This window comes from Hemiscyllium ocellatum, chromosome 19 (genome assembly GCF_020745735.1).
Source record: "Hemiscyllium ocellatum isolate sHemOce1 chromosome 19, sHemOce1.pat.X.cur, whole genome shotgun sequence".
NCBI classification, from domain to species: domain Eukaryota; kingdom Metazoa; phylum Chordata; class Chondrichthyes; order Orectolobiformes; family Hemiscylliidae; genus Hemiscyllium; species Hemiscyllium ocellatum.
The window spans coordinates 37,922,171-37,937,386 of NC_083419.1; the positions used below are offsets into that span (position 1 = coordinate 37,922,171).

General features: G+C 39.6%; 1 protein-coding gene across 1 annotated transcript in view; it reads left to right on the forward strand.

The window, feature by feature from the left end:
* Window positions 1–15,216, forward strand: part of kcnq1.2 (potassium voltage-gated channel, KQT-like subfamily, member 1.2) — a 358,931-nt gene that overhangs the window by 72,239 nt on the left and 271,476 nt on the right. Inside the window, exons 6-8 of the mRNA XM_060840067.1 lie at window positions 440–580; window positions 1,371–1,481; window positions 4,438–4,533. Of these exons, the coding sequence (XP_060696050.1) occupies window positions 440–580; window positions 1,371–1,481; window positions 4,438–4,533 (348 nt within the window). The remainder of the gene's footprint in view (window positions 1–439; window positions 581–1,370; window positions 1,482–4,437; window positions 4,534–15,216) is intronic.

Sequence of the window (15,216 nt, forward strand, 5' to 3'; positions counted from 1 at the left end):
AATTGAGAGGGCTCTCAGTTTGACTGCTTGCATCTCTTCTGCAGCAAGTTCCATGCTTAAAACTTCATGAAGAGGGATCACTCAGTGCCCACAGTTAGACTTAAGGCATTCTGTGACCAATGAGCTCTAATGGAGCTTTGGAGTTTGTCATATCACCAGTTAAAATTCAACCTGCATTTTCTAAGTTTGTAAGGTTAGAAGATTTAAAAACTGCTGCTGACCAAGGATGGATAATCCAGCTGATTTTTCAACAAATATTCCCTGTTGTGATAAGAGTAATGTATCAAAATAGATTCTTGCTCTTTGTGCAGTTGCTGATGAAATCTTATCACCCCTAAAATATAATTTAAAGTGAGTTATGATGTACAAGCTTAAAAATTGTACAGTAATATTTAATCTGAAATCAGGTAATGCCTTAATGCAATGTTTGTTTTTGCAGGAACTCATAACAACACTGTACATCGGTTTTCTGGGTCTGATCTTCTCCTCCTATTTTGTATATTTGGCTGAGAAAGATGCAGTTGATGAAAAGGGAAAGACTGGGTTTGGTAGTTATGCTGATGCCTTGTGGTGGGGTGTGGTGAGTTCCTTTGTATTTGACCCTATGCTCTCAATGACATTTTCATCCAAGTATTTTTCTGTATACATTTAAAATCACCAAACTCTACAGGACACATTCTTGAATTGATAATTAACAAAATAATTAATTTTCTACTTTGTAGTGCTGCTGCTCAGTTTGCTGCAGTGCTGTAAAGGTAACAAAGCAACAGTGGACATCCTGGCAAACAGTGAAGAGTATGTTGATAATTGGATGCTTCTCTTGATTTGAAGAAACTCTAGATTGGCTGACCCCCAACAGCCAATGTCATTGCTTCTATTTTTATGACAAAATTAAACCAAATTAAACAAAAGAAGATACTTCAGTTGACGTCATGGAGTTCCAAAATAGAGATGAGGAAGTGATCCTAGAGACCTCCCTGCAGCAGAATTTTATTTTAAAAACGTTAAACGTAGTTTTGTATTACACTGTTGTAATTATAATAAACTTCGATTAAAAAGCACTTCCACAGACTTGCTTCACCTTTTCATCATTCAAGATGCAAACATAGCTTAAGAAATTCATGTTATAACAAAATAGCGATCAAACTTATGAGTTCTTATATGTATTTACATAGGATTAGGAAGTACTTTGATCTAAACATTTTATCTGTAAGCAATGATTTGTACTCTTGTTCCCTATCCATTCAACTGTATCCAGAAATCAACAAAAATATTAAACATAGTGACAATCTATAAATTTCTTCCAACGTTATAATTTAAAACAGATTGGATACTACATTTGGTAATTTCACTGATTTTTTTCGTTTTAGGTCACAGTTACAACAATTGGATACGGTGACAAAGTTCCGCAGACGTGGATTGGGAAGACAATAGCATCTTGCTTCTCTGTCTTTGCTATATCTTTCTTTGCACTTCCAGCAGTAAGTAAACATTGCTGTTTGCCTTTGAACATTAAGGATTAAACGGATTATATCTTCTGCATGGGCTGGATATATATCAGAACTCCCCTTATTGGAAGCTTCTAATTTCACAGTATAACATGACATGATTTATCAAAGTCAGTAAGGACAAGGGAGCAGCTGGAAAAAGTAGTTGACTAGAAAATATATTTTCAAGATCAAAGAAATGATGTCAAATCAACTTAAAGTTGAATGAAGTTCATTGGCTTTAAATGCTGGTCGGTTTGGACAGGTCTTTTTTTAAAATGGAGCTAAATGGGTCGAAATAATACTAGTTGGAGTAAATACTGACTGACATTATTAAATGACAAATTTATGGGATTGTGTGATCTGTGTTCCACCAGAGACAAAAAGAATTAAAGCCAAGAAGGTTATATTTGCAATAGTTACTAGAATCAGAATAAAAATTACACTTATGTAGCTATTGATCAGAATGGTAAATCATATTTTTGCGAAACAACGTACGATTAGTATAATTTGCCTTGTTAATGATATGCTTATGCTATGTAGTCTTGTGGAAGTCCTGTAGGGTGAGATGCCAGGTAGGTAGGCTGCCAGATTATAGATGTCATTAATGACTATGATCATGAAATCATTGTCTATGCAGTTACGTAGTCAAACGGTCCCTGTGTTGGAGACTTGGGGCGTTTCTTCCTTGACCAGCTGTGGAGATGTGTCAGTGATGTGCTCACCAGATTATGCTCCTAAACATAATCTAGATAGAGAACTCACTGAGATGAAACTTACTGAGTAGGTGGAGAGTGCAAGTGAAAGCTTTGTCTAAAAGGGTTCAGTGACTTCCTCCTCGGAGGGAGCATTGGAGCTAAGGGTTTTTGTGTTTGAGGTTCCCTGGCTGCTACCAATGACTGCATAAGAGAAAAGATGGAAGTGGTTGCGGAAGAGGGTGAAAGGTTTGTGGAGGTTAAGGTTGACTTAACGTTTGTGGTAATTGGAGAGCAGCACACACAATGAAGCTCACTGGGTTGGTTGCCCATTGAGGACTCCCTGCTTCCACATGAATGGTCATTCTCTTCTCTGGCCAAGTGGAGACCTGTCCCCACATATGAGATGTGGAGCCTCATGCCTACCACTTCCTACTATTCCTGGATATCCTGGCCCAAATATGGAAACATTTCTCCTGCAATGGGTCAAAATGAGATACTGAGTAGCACCATATATGAAGAGCACTTCTGACTTGGAGCATCTTTTGTGGCGTGGAGCTGGGCATTAAATTAAAATGCCAGCAACGTTGACACCAGAGGTTTCCCGCAGCAAGCAAAAAACTCTCCAGCTGAGGGATGCCATGAGAATAGTGCCATCCAGTTTGGATACATAAGTAATGAGGTGAATGTTAAGTTCACCTTATATGTTAATGTCTAGAGTGACATTGACAAATCAAGCTTTTAGAAAGTTGCAGAGTTGAAGTAGACAACAGGGCTACAGTACATAATCTGAAGTCACCCACAAGTGTTGCACAATCATCCTCAGATGAAAAATCCATTTGCTTGTATTGATGGTTCAAGTGGAAATAAAATACTTTATAAAATGTGTGAAATAAAAAGCAGGACATTCCTAACATTTAAACAAAAATTCTACTCTCCCCTTCAATTATTTTTATCATCACACCAAATGTGTGCACTTATCAACTAAAGAAGTCTATTCAATCATATTCTTGAAAGCCTCTATCAGATCACACTTTTATCATGCCAACTCTGCTGAAAAAGTCACAATTTTTTTAAGTCTCACTTCATAATTTTGCTGGATGAGCATGCCAGCTCACTCCCCTGTCTGAGCTGCTCTTCATGATAAAGCTTGCTGCCACCATCCATTTCAAATGTAAAAAACTATAGGACTTGCTTAGTCCAGTGCTATAAAGGAAATCCACTTCCTGATCGAAGTAAAGTCTCTTGTGGCTAACAAGATAAAATTTATTAGAAACTGGTTACCTGTTACATTGATGTGACAGACATCACCACAGATTTTGAGGAGGATCAGATTTGTTTTTCTCCCCTTTTGAGATCCTCTGCTGTTCTGATGCAATTTCAGTTTGTATTATCCTAATGAGCTGTGCTTAAGGCACTGCTCAGTATTCACTCTTCAGACCCTTTTAGACACATTGAAAACTAATTTCAACATAAGTCACTGCTTTATATCTCCATTTTGTTCTGCAAATCTTTTTGATGACTTTATATATTTTGTTGTAGTCTTGCTATGTTTATTTAACTATACCCACAAAAGTAGTGTCACTTGCAAGTTTTGGTATAGTATACCCCATCCTGATTTCAAATTATTTCAGAAAATAGTGTACAGCAGCATCTCTGATCTCAGTGGAACACCAGTTTTCACCCTTGCTAGTCAAAATGATATCTTGAACCCTTACTCCTGTTCTCCATTTGGTATCCAGTTTATGATCCAGTTTACTCACTGTTTCCTGACAAGACATGCTCCAAACTTATTCATGGGTTTAGTAAGTGGTATGATATCCAAAGCCACTTGAGAATTCATTTACATTACATGCACTACATTACCTTCTGTTACTTCAAATAATCCAATGAAGTTGGTCAAGCATGATCCTCCCTTTGGGAATCCATTCTTTATAATTTTTTGTCCATTAATGCTTTGCTATCACACTTTTGAGTAAACATTTCAGACTTCTTTCTCCCATTATTGAAGAATTTGTTTTATAGATCCTGAAATTTGTTCTGCCTCATCTTTTGAATAGGAATAAAACTTACATTTATGCAGTGCCTTTTCCCTCTACATTCCTTTATTCTTCCATGGTTAAGGTAATATTGTACTGGAATAGATCTGATATTGGAGGTTGGTTGCATGGTTCACAAAAGAAATTTAATAATATGTTCAAATAGTATTGCTTTCAAGTACAATGACATGCTTTAATGAAATGTTCAATTTTAAGGGTATACTGGGATCTGGATTTGCTCTCAAAGTCCAACAGAAACAACGTCAGAAACATTTCAGTCGGCAGATACCAGCTGCAGCCTCCCTCATTCAGGTATGCATTGCAAATGTGATGTAAAAAGACAATCGTCATTATGAGCCATAAGAAAATTGAAATAGGGTATGATATTGTCGTGCAATTGATAATGCATGTTGCTTAGGTATCTGCTGCTTTTTCTCTGTATATTTCATTAAATATTCTTTTCCCTCATCAAATGGTAGAGAAAAAATTCCAGTGGTTATTTTCTCCCATTTACTTCAATCGTGCAATCGGAAGGCATTTTCAGCTTTTCATTATAGGCTGCAGAAGTGTATACCTTGAAACATTTTTGAGATTATTTAGCAAATGAAGCATTTAAAATGTGTGACTAAACATATTGTATTCTTAAATTTGACATTTTTAATCTTTTTAATATCCTGTTATGTCAGAAAAATGATACTAACCGCTCTTCGTATCCTGATTAAAATGTATGCAATGTTAAGCCAATTTTGCTAAAAACAACAGAAAACCTTTTCTTCAAATGTTTGAAACGTAAATTTATATTCTATTTCTTTCCCAATTCTTTAAATGGGAATATCTGCCTATACACTATCATGAGGAATATTACAAAAATGCTGCTATTACAGCTGCATCTAAATTAAAGCCAGTAGTGTTTAGTGGGGGGTTTTCAAACTTATGCATTTCAAGCCTCCCATCCTAGAATTCTCAATTCTGGATTTCCCTTGTTTAAATTTTCTGGTTCTAGAGGTTTTGAACCCAGACTTTGATTTTAGTGTATGTTGCTGCACTTTACATTAATCCTAAACCTGGATAGCAAAATATGTTATTATCTCAGCAACTTGAGATAAGCAAATTTACACAGATTTTAAACTTTCGCAATTTTATTGAGGCTTTTTCCCCATTCATTTGTTATAACTTAGGCAAAAGATCATAAATGATGAAAAATCACTGTCTGCATTGTTTATCTTGTATCCTTCGACATCCAGTACCACCTCACTCCATCTCTCTCAACTCTTTTACTGTCGCAAAATTATTCGATTCTTTACCCAACATTCAGTTGTGGAAGTGCAGAAATCCCTTCTATCTAAATTCTAAGAAAACTGAAGCTATTATTTACAGACCTACCTCTAAAGTTACTGATACCACTCCCTGGCAATTATTGAAACTAAGCTCGAGACTTTGTTTGCAAAACCTTCCATGACTCTGCTCGTGCTCTTTTTTTTTCCCTGTTGCCCTCTCCCCCGCCCCCATGCCATTTTCTCCAGCTCCTTCACCCTCCTAGATATCTGTACTCATCTCATCCTGGCTTTTTGTTCATTCCCAGTTAGGTTGCCTGGGATTCAAGCTCATAAATTCCCTTTTTGCACCTCTCTGCCTCATTAAATTTGATTTGATTTTGATTTATTACTGTCATATGTACCAATACACAGTGAAAAGTATTGTTTTGCATGCTATCCAGACAAATCATGCTTTAACTACATTCTGGTAATAGAACAGAATGTAGAATATAGTGTTACAGCATTGGAGAAGGTCCAAAGAAAGATCAACTCTAATAGATGAGAGATACACCCATAACTCTGATAATAGAGAGGAAGAAACTGTTCTTGAATCTGATGGTATGTGTTTTCTAACATTTGTGTCTTCTGCCCTTTGGAAGAGGGTATAACTGGGATGGGAGGGGTCTTTGATTATGTTGGCTGCTTTCCCGAGACAGTGGGAAGTATAGACAGAATCAGTGGAAGGAAGACTGGCTTTCGTGACGGATCAGGCTGCATTCAGAATTCTGTAATTTCTCGTGGTCTTGGGAACAGCAGTTGCCATATCAAGCTGTGATGCATCCAGATGGGATGCTTTCTGTGATGCATCTATAAAAATTGATAAGAATCATTGTGGATATGCCAAATTTCCTCCGCCTTCTGAGGAAGTTGAGGTGTTGATGTGATCTCTTGATTGTAGCATCGAAATGGATGGACCATAAGACCAGAAGACACAGGAGCAGAAATTAGGTCATTTAGCCCATCGAGTCTGGTCTGCCATTTAATCATTGCTGATACGTTTCTTAATCCCATTCTCCTGCTCTCTTCCTGTAATCCATTCTCAAGAACCTATCTATCTCAGTCTTAAGTATACTCAATGACCTGTCCTTCACAGCCTTCAGTGGCAATGAATTCCATAGATTCACCACTCTCTGGCTAAAGAAGTTTCTCCTTATCCCTTTCTGAAAAGTCTTCCCTTTACTCTAAGGTTATGCCCTCAGGCCCTAGTCTCTCCTACCAATGGAAACATCTTCCCAACATCTACTCTGTCCAGGCCATTCAGTATTCTGTATGTTTCAATTGAATCCTCCCTCATCCTTCTAAACTCGATGGAGTATAAAGCCAGAGACATCAAACATTCCTCATACATTAAGCTTTTCATTCCTGGAACCATTCTCATGAACCTCCTCTGAACATGCTCCAGGGCCAGTACATCCTTTCTGAGATATGGGGCCCAGAACTGCTCACATTACTCCAAATGTGGTCTGACCAGGACAAATTGTTGGCGATACTTAAAGTTAAAGCTCTCGATCATCTCCTCTTTATGCCATGAAGCTCTCTATCTCTTTCCTGGTCTCTATCTCATTGTTTGAGATCCGATCTACTATGGTGGTGTCGCCAACAAATTTATAAATAGAGTTGAAGCTGAATTTGGCCACACGGTTGACAGTGTAAAAGGGGTAGAGTAAGGAGCTGAGTACGCAATCTTGCAGGGTGCTGGTGTTGATGATTATTGTAGAGGAGGTGTTGTCACCTGCCCTTATGATTGACTTCCTGACCTGCAGACCACAATGATCCAGTTGCAGAGGAGGGAGCAGAGCCCTCAATCTCTGAGTCTGGAGATGAATTTATGTGGAATTATGGTTTTGAAGGTAGAGCTAAATTGAATAAAAAGGAGTCTGATGTCGGTGTCTTTGTTATCTATTTGTTCCAGGGATGAGTGTAGGGCCAGGGAGAGATGGTGTCTGATGTGGACCAATAAGCGAATTGTAGTGGATCAAGGCAATTTGGAAGTTTGGAATTGGTGTGTGCCATTACTAACCTCTCAAAGCACTTTATAATGATGGATGTCAGAGTTACCAGGCAGTAAGGCACCTTGCCTGATTTTTCTCTGGTAGCCAGATGATAATGGTCATCTTAAAGCAAGTGGGAACCTCCCATCAGAGTAAGGAGAGGTTAAAGATGTCAGCAAATACTCTCACCAGCTGGTCCATGCAGGATCTGAGTGCACAGCCGGCAGCTCCATCCAGGACAACAGCTTTCCATGAGTTCACTCTCAAGAAGGCTGATCTGACATCTGTGGTGGTGACAGTGTGTACAGGCGCACATGAGGCTCTCTGGGAGGTGACATCATTTCACTGACCTTCTGTTTAAGATGAGCATCGGATGCAATAAGGGATGTGATGTTGTCAGTGATTCTACTCTACTCAAATTTGTAGCCTATTATATTGTGTCAGCCTTGCCCCAGTCGATGTATTTTCATGTAGTTAGTCTGGGATTCTAGTTTAGACTGGCATTGTCTCTTAGCATCCCTGATGGCATTCATCATCTTCCTCCTTTTTGAGGCATTCCTTGAAACCAAACTTATTGACTAAGTTTTTAGTCATCTGATCTATCATCTCATATTTACTGTGGTACTTTGTGTAATTTCTTTTCTAATGCTTCTTTGAAGTACTCTGGGATTTTGACATGAAAGGTAGGACAGAAGTAAAAGATGTTATTGCTAGTATAAGTAGTATTGGAGAAGTTAAGATGACTTAAAATGCCACATTGCCTCAATATGAGCTTGAGTTCTCAGGAAGTGGCTATAGAAACAGTGGATTTATTGATTATGACCTTTTTGAATTCCTTATATGATCTTATTGGATTGGCAGATAGTGAATGTAACAGTAAAGATGGGTGAGAAATAATAAAAAGGCAGCCAGTTAGCCTGACATCAGGCATCAGAAAAATGCTGGAATTCATTATTAAGGAAGAAAATAATATGATTAGACAGAATTAGCATGGTTTTATGAAAGGGAACTTCCATTTGTCAAGCTATTGGAATTCTTTGAGTTTGTAACTAGTAGGATAGATAATTTATCTACTGATTCTACTTTTTCAAAAGGCATTTGATAAGATGTCTTGGGAAAATTGTTGTACGAGTCTAGACTCAACAGGGTTAGTGGTGGTTAACGGATTGAAGATTTGTTAAAGGGCAGAAAGTAGAGAGTATGAATAAACAGGTCATTTTCAGTTTGGAACTGTTACTATGGAGAGAAGTGGTAGTATCAGTACTTCGGTCTCAGCTATTTATATCTTATACACTGGGACCCAGCTTTAATGGGGTCAGTGGGATCTATGCCTCATAGTAGCTTTACAGTGGAGAAAATGTTATGATGAGGCTATTTTGGAAACACTAAGCCAGTAATCAGAATAATATAGAAAAGCAGTAACACAAAATGAGCACCCATTAAGTGAATTTTAAAACCAAATCCTAATTTCTTTAAACAAATAGGTTTTTAAAGTTTAGCAGCAAAAATTTAATTTTTCTTTTTATAAGGCACTTTGCACAAAATTAATTCATTTAAGAGTTTCAGTTGCAACATTTCCACTTATTGCAAATCTTAATCTGCTTTCATTCCTGATTCATTTATTTAAAAAATCTTTGGGAAATACTTTCTACAATCCTTGCAATAATAATGTTCCCTGCAGTCTCATTCAGTAAAGTCAGTTTTGAATTATCACTTGAGAAAGTATATTTAAAATTGCTACAATATCACAACAGTTTAAACAACATTATTAATTTAATAGTTAATAGATTAGCAATTTGCTTGTTTTGCTTCACATTATTAAGAAAATATGTTGTTCATCAATTTGACTTCATCACCTTCGTTTGGAGATTGTTCATCAAATATTAATGATAAAAATATGTACTGAATCATCTTTCAGTGTCATTTTGGAATCCAAGATGAATCTGCATTGAATTGGGTTTCATGCAATAAAACACCATACTGTAGACAAGGTCTTAATGATTTAGATGAGGGTACTGAAAATAATGAATTCAAGCTTGTTGTCATTTTAGATTTACTCCTTCTCCTTAAACCATAAGACATAGGAGTGGAAGTAAGGCCATTCGGCCCATCGAGTCCACTCCGCCATTCAATCATGGCTGATGGGCATTTCAACTCCACTTACCAGCATTCTCCCCGTAGCCCTTAATTCCCCCTGACATCAAGAATCTATCAATCTCTGCCTTGAAGACATTTAGCGTCCCGGCCTCCACTGCACTCTGTGGCAATGAATTCCACAGGCCCACCACTCTCTGGCTGAAGAAATGTCTCCAGATTTTTGTTCTGAATTGACCCCCTCTAATTCTATGGCTGTGCCCACGGGTCCTAGTCTCCTCACCTAACGGAAACAATTTCCTAGCGTCCACTCTTTCCAAGCCATGTATTCTCTTGTAAGTTTCTATTAAGTCTCCCCTCAATCTTCTAAACTCCAATGAATACAATCCCAGGATCCTCAGCCGTTCCTCGTATGTTAGACCAACCATTCCAGGGATCATCCGTGTGAATCTCCGCTGGACACGTTCCAGTGCCAGTATGTCCTTCCTGAGGTGTGGGGACCAAAACTGGACACAGTACTCCAAATGGGGCCTAACCAGAGCTTTATAAAGTCTCAGTAGCACAGCAGTGCTTTTATATTCCAACTCTCTTGAGATAAATTACAACATTGCATTCACTTTCTTAATCACAGACTTAACCTGCATGTTTACCTTCAGAGAATCCTCGATTAGCACTCCCAGATCCCTTTGTACTTTGGCTTTATGAATTTTCTCACCGTTTAGAAAGTAGTCGATGCTTTTATTCTTTTTTCCAAAGTGCAAGACCTCGCATTTGCTCATTGCATCAGCCATTTCCTGGAAAACTCTCCCAAACTGTCTAGATCCTTCTGCAGCCTCCCCAGTTCCTCAGTACTACCTGCCTGTCCACCTAACTTCGTATCATCGGCAAACTTCACTAGAATGCCCCCAGTCCCTTCATCCAGATCATTAATATATAATGTGAACAGCTGTGGCCCTAACACTGAACCCTGCGGGACACCGCTTGTCACCAGCTGCCATTCTAAAAAAGAACCTTTTAACCCAACTCTCTGCCTTCTGTCAGACAGCCAATCCTCAATCCACACCAGTAGCTCACCTCGAACACCATGGGCCCTCATCTTGCTCAGCAGCCTCCCGTGTGGCACCTTATCAAAGGCCGTTTGGGAGCTCAATAGACCACATCCACTGGGTTTCCCTGGTCTAACCTTCTTGTCACCTCTTCAAAGAATTCCAACAGGTTTGTCAGACATGACCTCCCCTTACTAAATCCATGTTGACTTGTTCTAATCAGACTCTGCTCTTTCAAGAATTTAGAAACCTCATTCCTAATGATGGATTCTAGAATTTTACCAACAACTGAGGTTAGGCTAATTGGCCCATAACTTTCCATCTTTTGCCTTGATCCTTTCTTGAACAAGGGGGTTACAACAGCGATCTTCCAATCATCCAGGACTTTCCCTGACTCCAGTGACTTTTGAAAGATCTCAACCAATCCCTCACTATTTCCTCAGCCACCTCCCTCAGAACTCTAGGGTGTATCCCATCAGGACCAGGAGATTTATCAATTTTAAGTCCTTTTAGCTTTTCTAGCACTTTTTCTTTTGTAATGGCAACTATACCAACTCAGCCCCCTGATTCCCTTTAATTGTTGGGATATTACTCATGTCTTCCACTGTGAAGACTGATGCAAAGTACTTGTTAAGTTCTCCTGCTATTTCCTTATCTCCCATCACTAGGCTTCCAGCATCAGTTTGAAGTGGCCCAATGTCTACTTTTGCCTGTCGTTTGTTTCTTATGTATTGAAAGAAAGTTTTACTATCATTTCTAATATTACTGGCTAGCCTACCTTCATATTTGATCCTCTCCTTCCTTATTTCTCTCTTTGTTATCCTCTGTTTGTTTTTGTAACCTTCCCAATCTTAGATTTCCCACTGCTCTTGGCCACTTTATAGGATCTCTCTTTTTCTTTAATACATTTCCTGACTTCCTTTGTCAGCCATGGCTGTCTAATCCCTCCTCGGATAATCTTTCTTTTCTTGGGGATGAACCTCTGTACAGTTTCCTCAATTATACCCACAAACTCCTGCCATTTTTGCTCTACTGTCTTCCCCGCTAGGCTCTGCTTCCAGTCTATTTTTGTTAGTTCCTCTCCCACGCCCTCATAATTACCTTTATTTAACTGTAACACCATTACATCTGATTTTGCCTTCTCTCTTTTAAACTGCAGACTGAACTCTACCATATTATGATTGCTGCTTCCTAAGGGTTCCCTTACTTTAAGATCTTTTATAAAGTCTGGTTCATTACATAACACTAGGTCCAGAATAGCCTGCTCCCTTGTGGGCTCCATGACAAGCTGTTCCAAAAAGCCATCCTGTAAGCATTCTATGAATTCCCTTTCTTTGGATCCACTGGCAACATTATTTACCAAGTCCATCTGCATATTGAAGTCTCCCATGATCACCGTGACCTTGCCTTTCTGACATGCCTTCTCCATTTCCCGGTACATGTTGCACCCCTGGTCCTGACCACTGTTAGGAGGTCTGTACATAACTCCCACTATGGTTTTTTTGCCTTTGTGGTTCCTCAATTCCACCAACACAGACTCCACATCATCCGACACTATGTCATTCAGTGCCATAGATTTAATTTTGTTCTTAACTAACAAGGCAACCCCACCCCCTCTGCCCACCTCCCTGTCTTTTCGATAAGTTGAAAATCCTTGGAAGTTTAACTGCCAGTCCTGACCCCCCCCCCCCCCCCACCTCCCCCGGAACCACGTCTTTGTGATGCCTACCACATCATAATCATTCACTATGATCTGTGCCATCAGTTCATCTGCTTTGTTATGAATGCTACGAGCATTCAGGTAAAGTGCCTTAATGCTAACTTTATCATTAGAGATATTGGAAGTCATAAGAGGTCCTAAGTTATCCTTCCTTTTTGCTGCATTCCCAGTCTGCCTCGAGTTTAAATCCACCTGCACATTTGCTATTCTGTTGCTTATCTTTCCATTTAGCTCCATACTCCCTGTCGCTTTCACTTTCCCTTCCCCACCCAACTCAGAAGTTTAAAGTCCTGGTAGAACATTGGTACCTGATCGGTTCAGGTGGAGACCGTCCCAACGGTACAGATCCCCCCTGTTCCAAAACTGATGTCAATGCCCCATGAAGTGGAATCCCTCTTTCCCACACCAATCACATGGCCACGTGTTTACTGCCCTAATTTTCTTATCCCTATGCCAATTGGCACGTGGCTTGGGCAGTAATCCAGAGATTATGACTCTTGAGGACCTGCACTTCAATTTCCTTCTTAGTGCTTTGTAATCCCCAAACAGATCCTCCTCACTAGTTTTGCCTATGTTGTTAGTACCAATGTGGACCACAACAACTGGATCCTCCCCCTCCTGCTCCAATATCCTTTCAAGCCAGTCAGAGATGTCCCGCACCCTGGCAACATACCATGCAAGACTCCCGATCTGGCTTGCAAAGGATACTATCTGTCCCCCTAATTATAGAATCCCCTATAACCACTACTTGTCTATTTGCTCCCACCTCTTGAATGACCTTCTGCACCATGGTGCCGTGGTCAGCTGGCTCATCCTGTCCAGAGTCCTTTTCCTCATCCGTACAGGGAGCAAGAATCTCCCAAGTCCCCCGGTTCTGAACTCCCCCACTATTGGAAACATTGTTCCACCCCAGTCAAACACTGGTACCTCCACATCATCCCAAGAAGCAATTTAGTAAACCTTCACTGTACTCCCTGTGTGGCAAGTTCACCTTTCCTCAGATAAGGAGACCAAAACTACATATAATATTCCAGGTGTGGTCTCACCAATGTCCTATGTAATTGCAGCAAGGCATTCTTGTTCCTTTACTCAAATCCCCTCATTATGAAGGCCAATATACTTACTACTTTACTGCTTGCTGCATCTATGTACTTACTTTCCATGACTGGTGTACAAAGACAGAGTCAAAGTGTGGTGCTGGAAAAGCACAGCAGGTCAGGCAGCATCTGAGGAGCAGGGGACTCAACATTTCAGATATAAGCCCTTTAAGAGGAATGTTTTCCAGCAGCACACTTTTCGACTCTGACTCTCCAGCATCTGCAATCCTCACTTTCCCCTGGTGAACAAAGACACCCATGTCTCATTTAAGTATTCCCCTCTCTCAATTTACAGCCATTCAAAGTGGATAATTTTTCAAAAAACTGAAAGAACTGCATTTGAATCTTCACTATCCAAGGCCCCACACATAACTTCCAGGTGAAGCAGTACATTCCCTGCATTTCATGCAGTCTCGTCAACTGTATTGACTGCTCACAAGTGTTCTCCTCTACACTGGGGAAATAAAGTACAGAATGGGTGACCACTTCTCAGAATACTCTGAGCTTCCAGTTGCAGCCACTTCAACACCACTACCTTGTTCCGTGGCCAACATCTCAGTCTCAGTCTTGCTACAGTGCTCCAATGAAACTCTGCAAGCTGGAAGAACAGCATCTAATTATCTGCTCGGGAACTCTATAGCCTTTTGGACTTGATATTGAGTTCATCAATTTTAAGGCTTGAGCACCTATCCCCAGGGTTTCCCCACCCCCTTGTTATCACATGGGCTGCTAACCCACACTACCAATTGTCAGCCAGTAATGGACCCCATCTCCTTGGACTCTATCTCCACCTATCGTTTAATCTCACCCGTCCCCCTCTTAGCTACAATTTGTTCTGTAGAAGTGTCACTGGACCCAAGATATTAACTCTGATTTCTCTTCACAGATGCTGCCAGACTTGCTGAGATTTTCAGCAACTTCTGTTTTTGTTTGGATAACCTTACATTTATCCACATTATATTGCATCTACAATGTATTGGCCACTCACTCAGCTTGTCCAAATCACACTGCAACATCCCTGCATCCCCTTCCATCTAGTTCTATATCATCTGTAAATTTAGAGAAATTGTGTGTAGTTCCCTCATCTAAATCCTTACCATATACACTGAATAGCTCGGGTTATAATATTCATCCCTGAAATGACTGAGTGCCATTATCTGCCATTCAGAAGAACCATTTATTCATAATCTTATTTCCTGTCTGCTAACCAATTCTCTACGCCTCTCAAATACTACTCCAAATACCATATGCTTTAATTTTACACATTAATCTCTTTTATGTGGGACTTTGTTGAAAGCTTCTGAAAGTCCATGTAAACCCCATAGACTGGCATCCCCAATGAAGTCTACTAGTTACATCCTTGAAGAATTCCAATAGGTTGGTTAAGCATGATTTCTCTTTTGTAAATCCATGCTGACTGTGACTGATTCACCCATTGTTTTCTAAGTGCTGTGCTACAAAATTCTTGACAATGTACTTGAGCATCTTCCCCACTTCTGATGTCCGGTTCACTGGTCCATAATTCTCTGGTTGCTCTCTACTCCTCTTTTTAAATAGTGAGGTATGACTCTAACCAACAATTCAAGAAGGCAGCTCAGCATTACCTTCTCAAGGTCAACTAGGCATAGGAAATAAATGCATACTCATCAGAAATCCCTACATCCCTAAATGTATTTTAAAAAATAGCCAATGAATATTTTATTAGCTTCTATTCGCATGATTTCCAGCTCT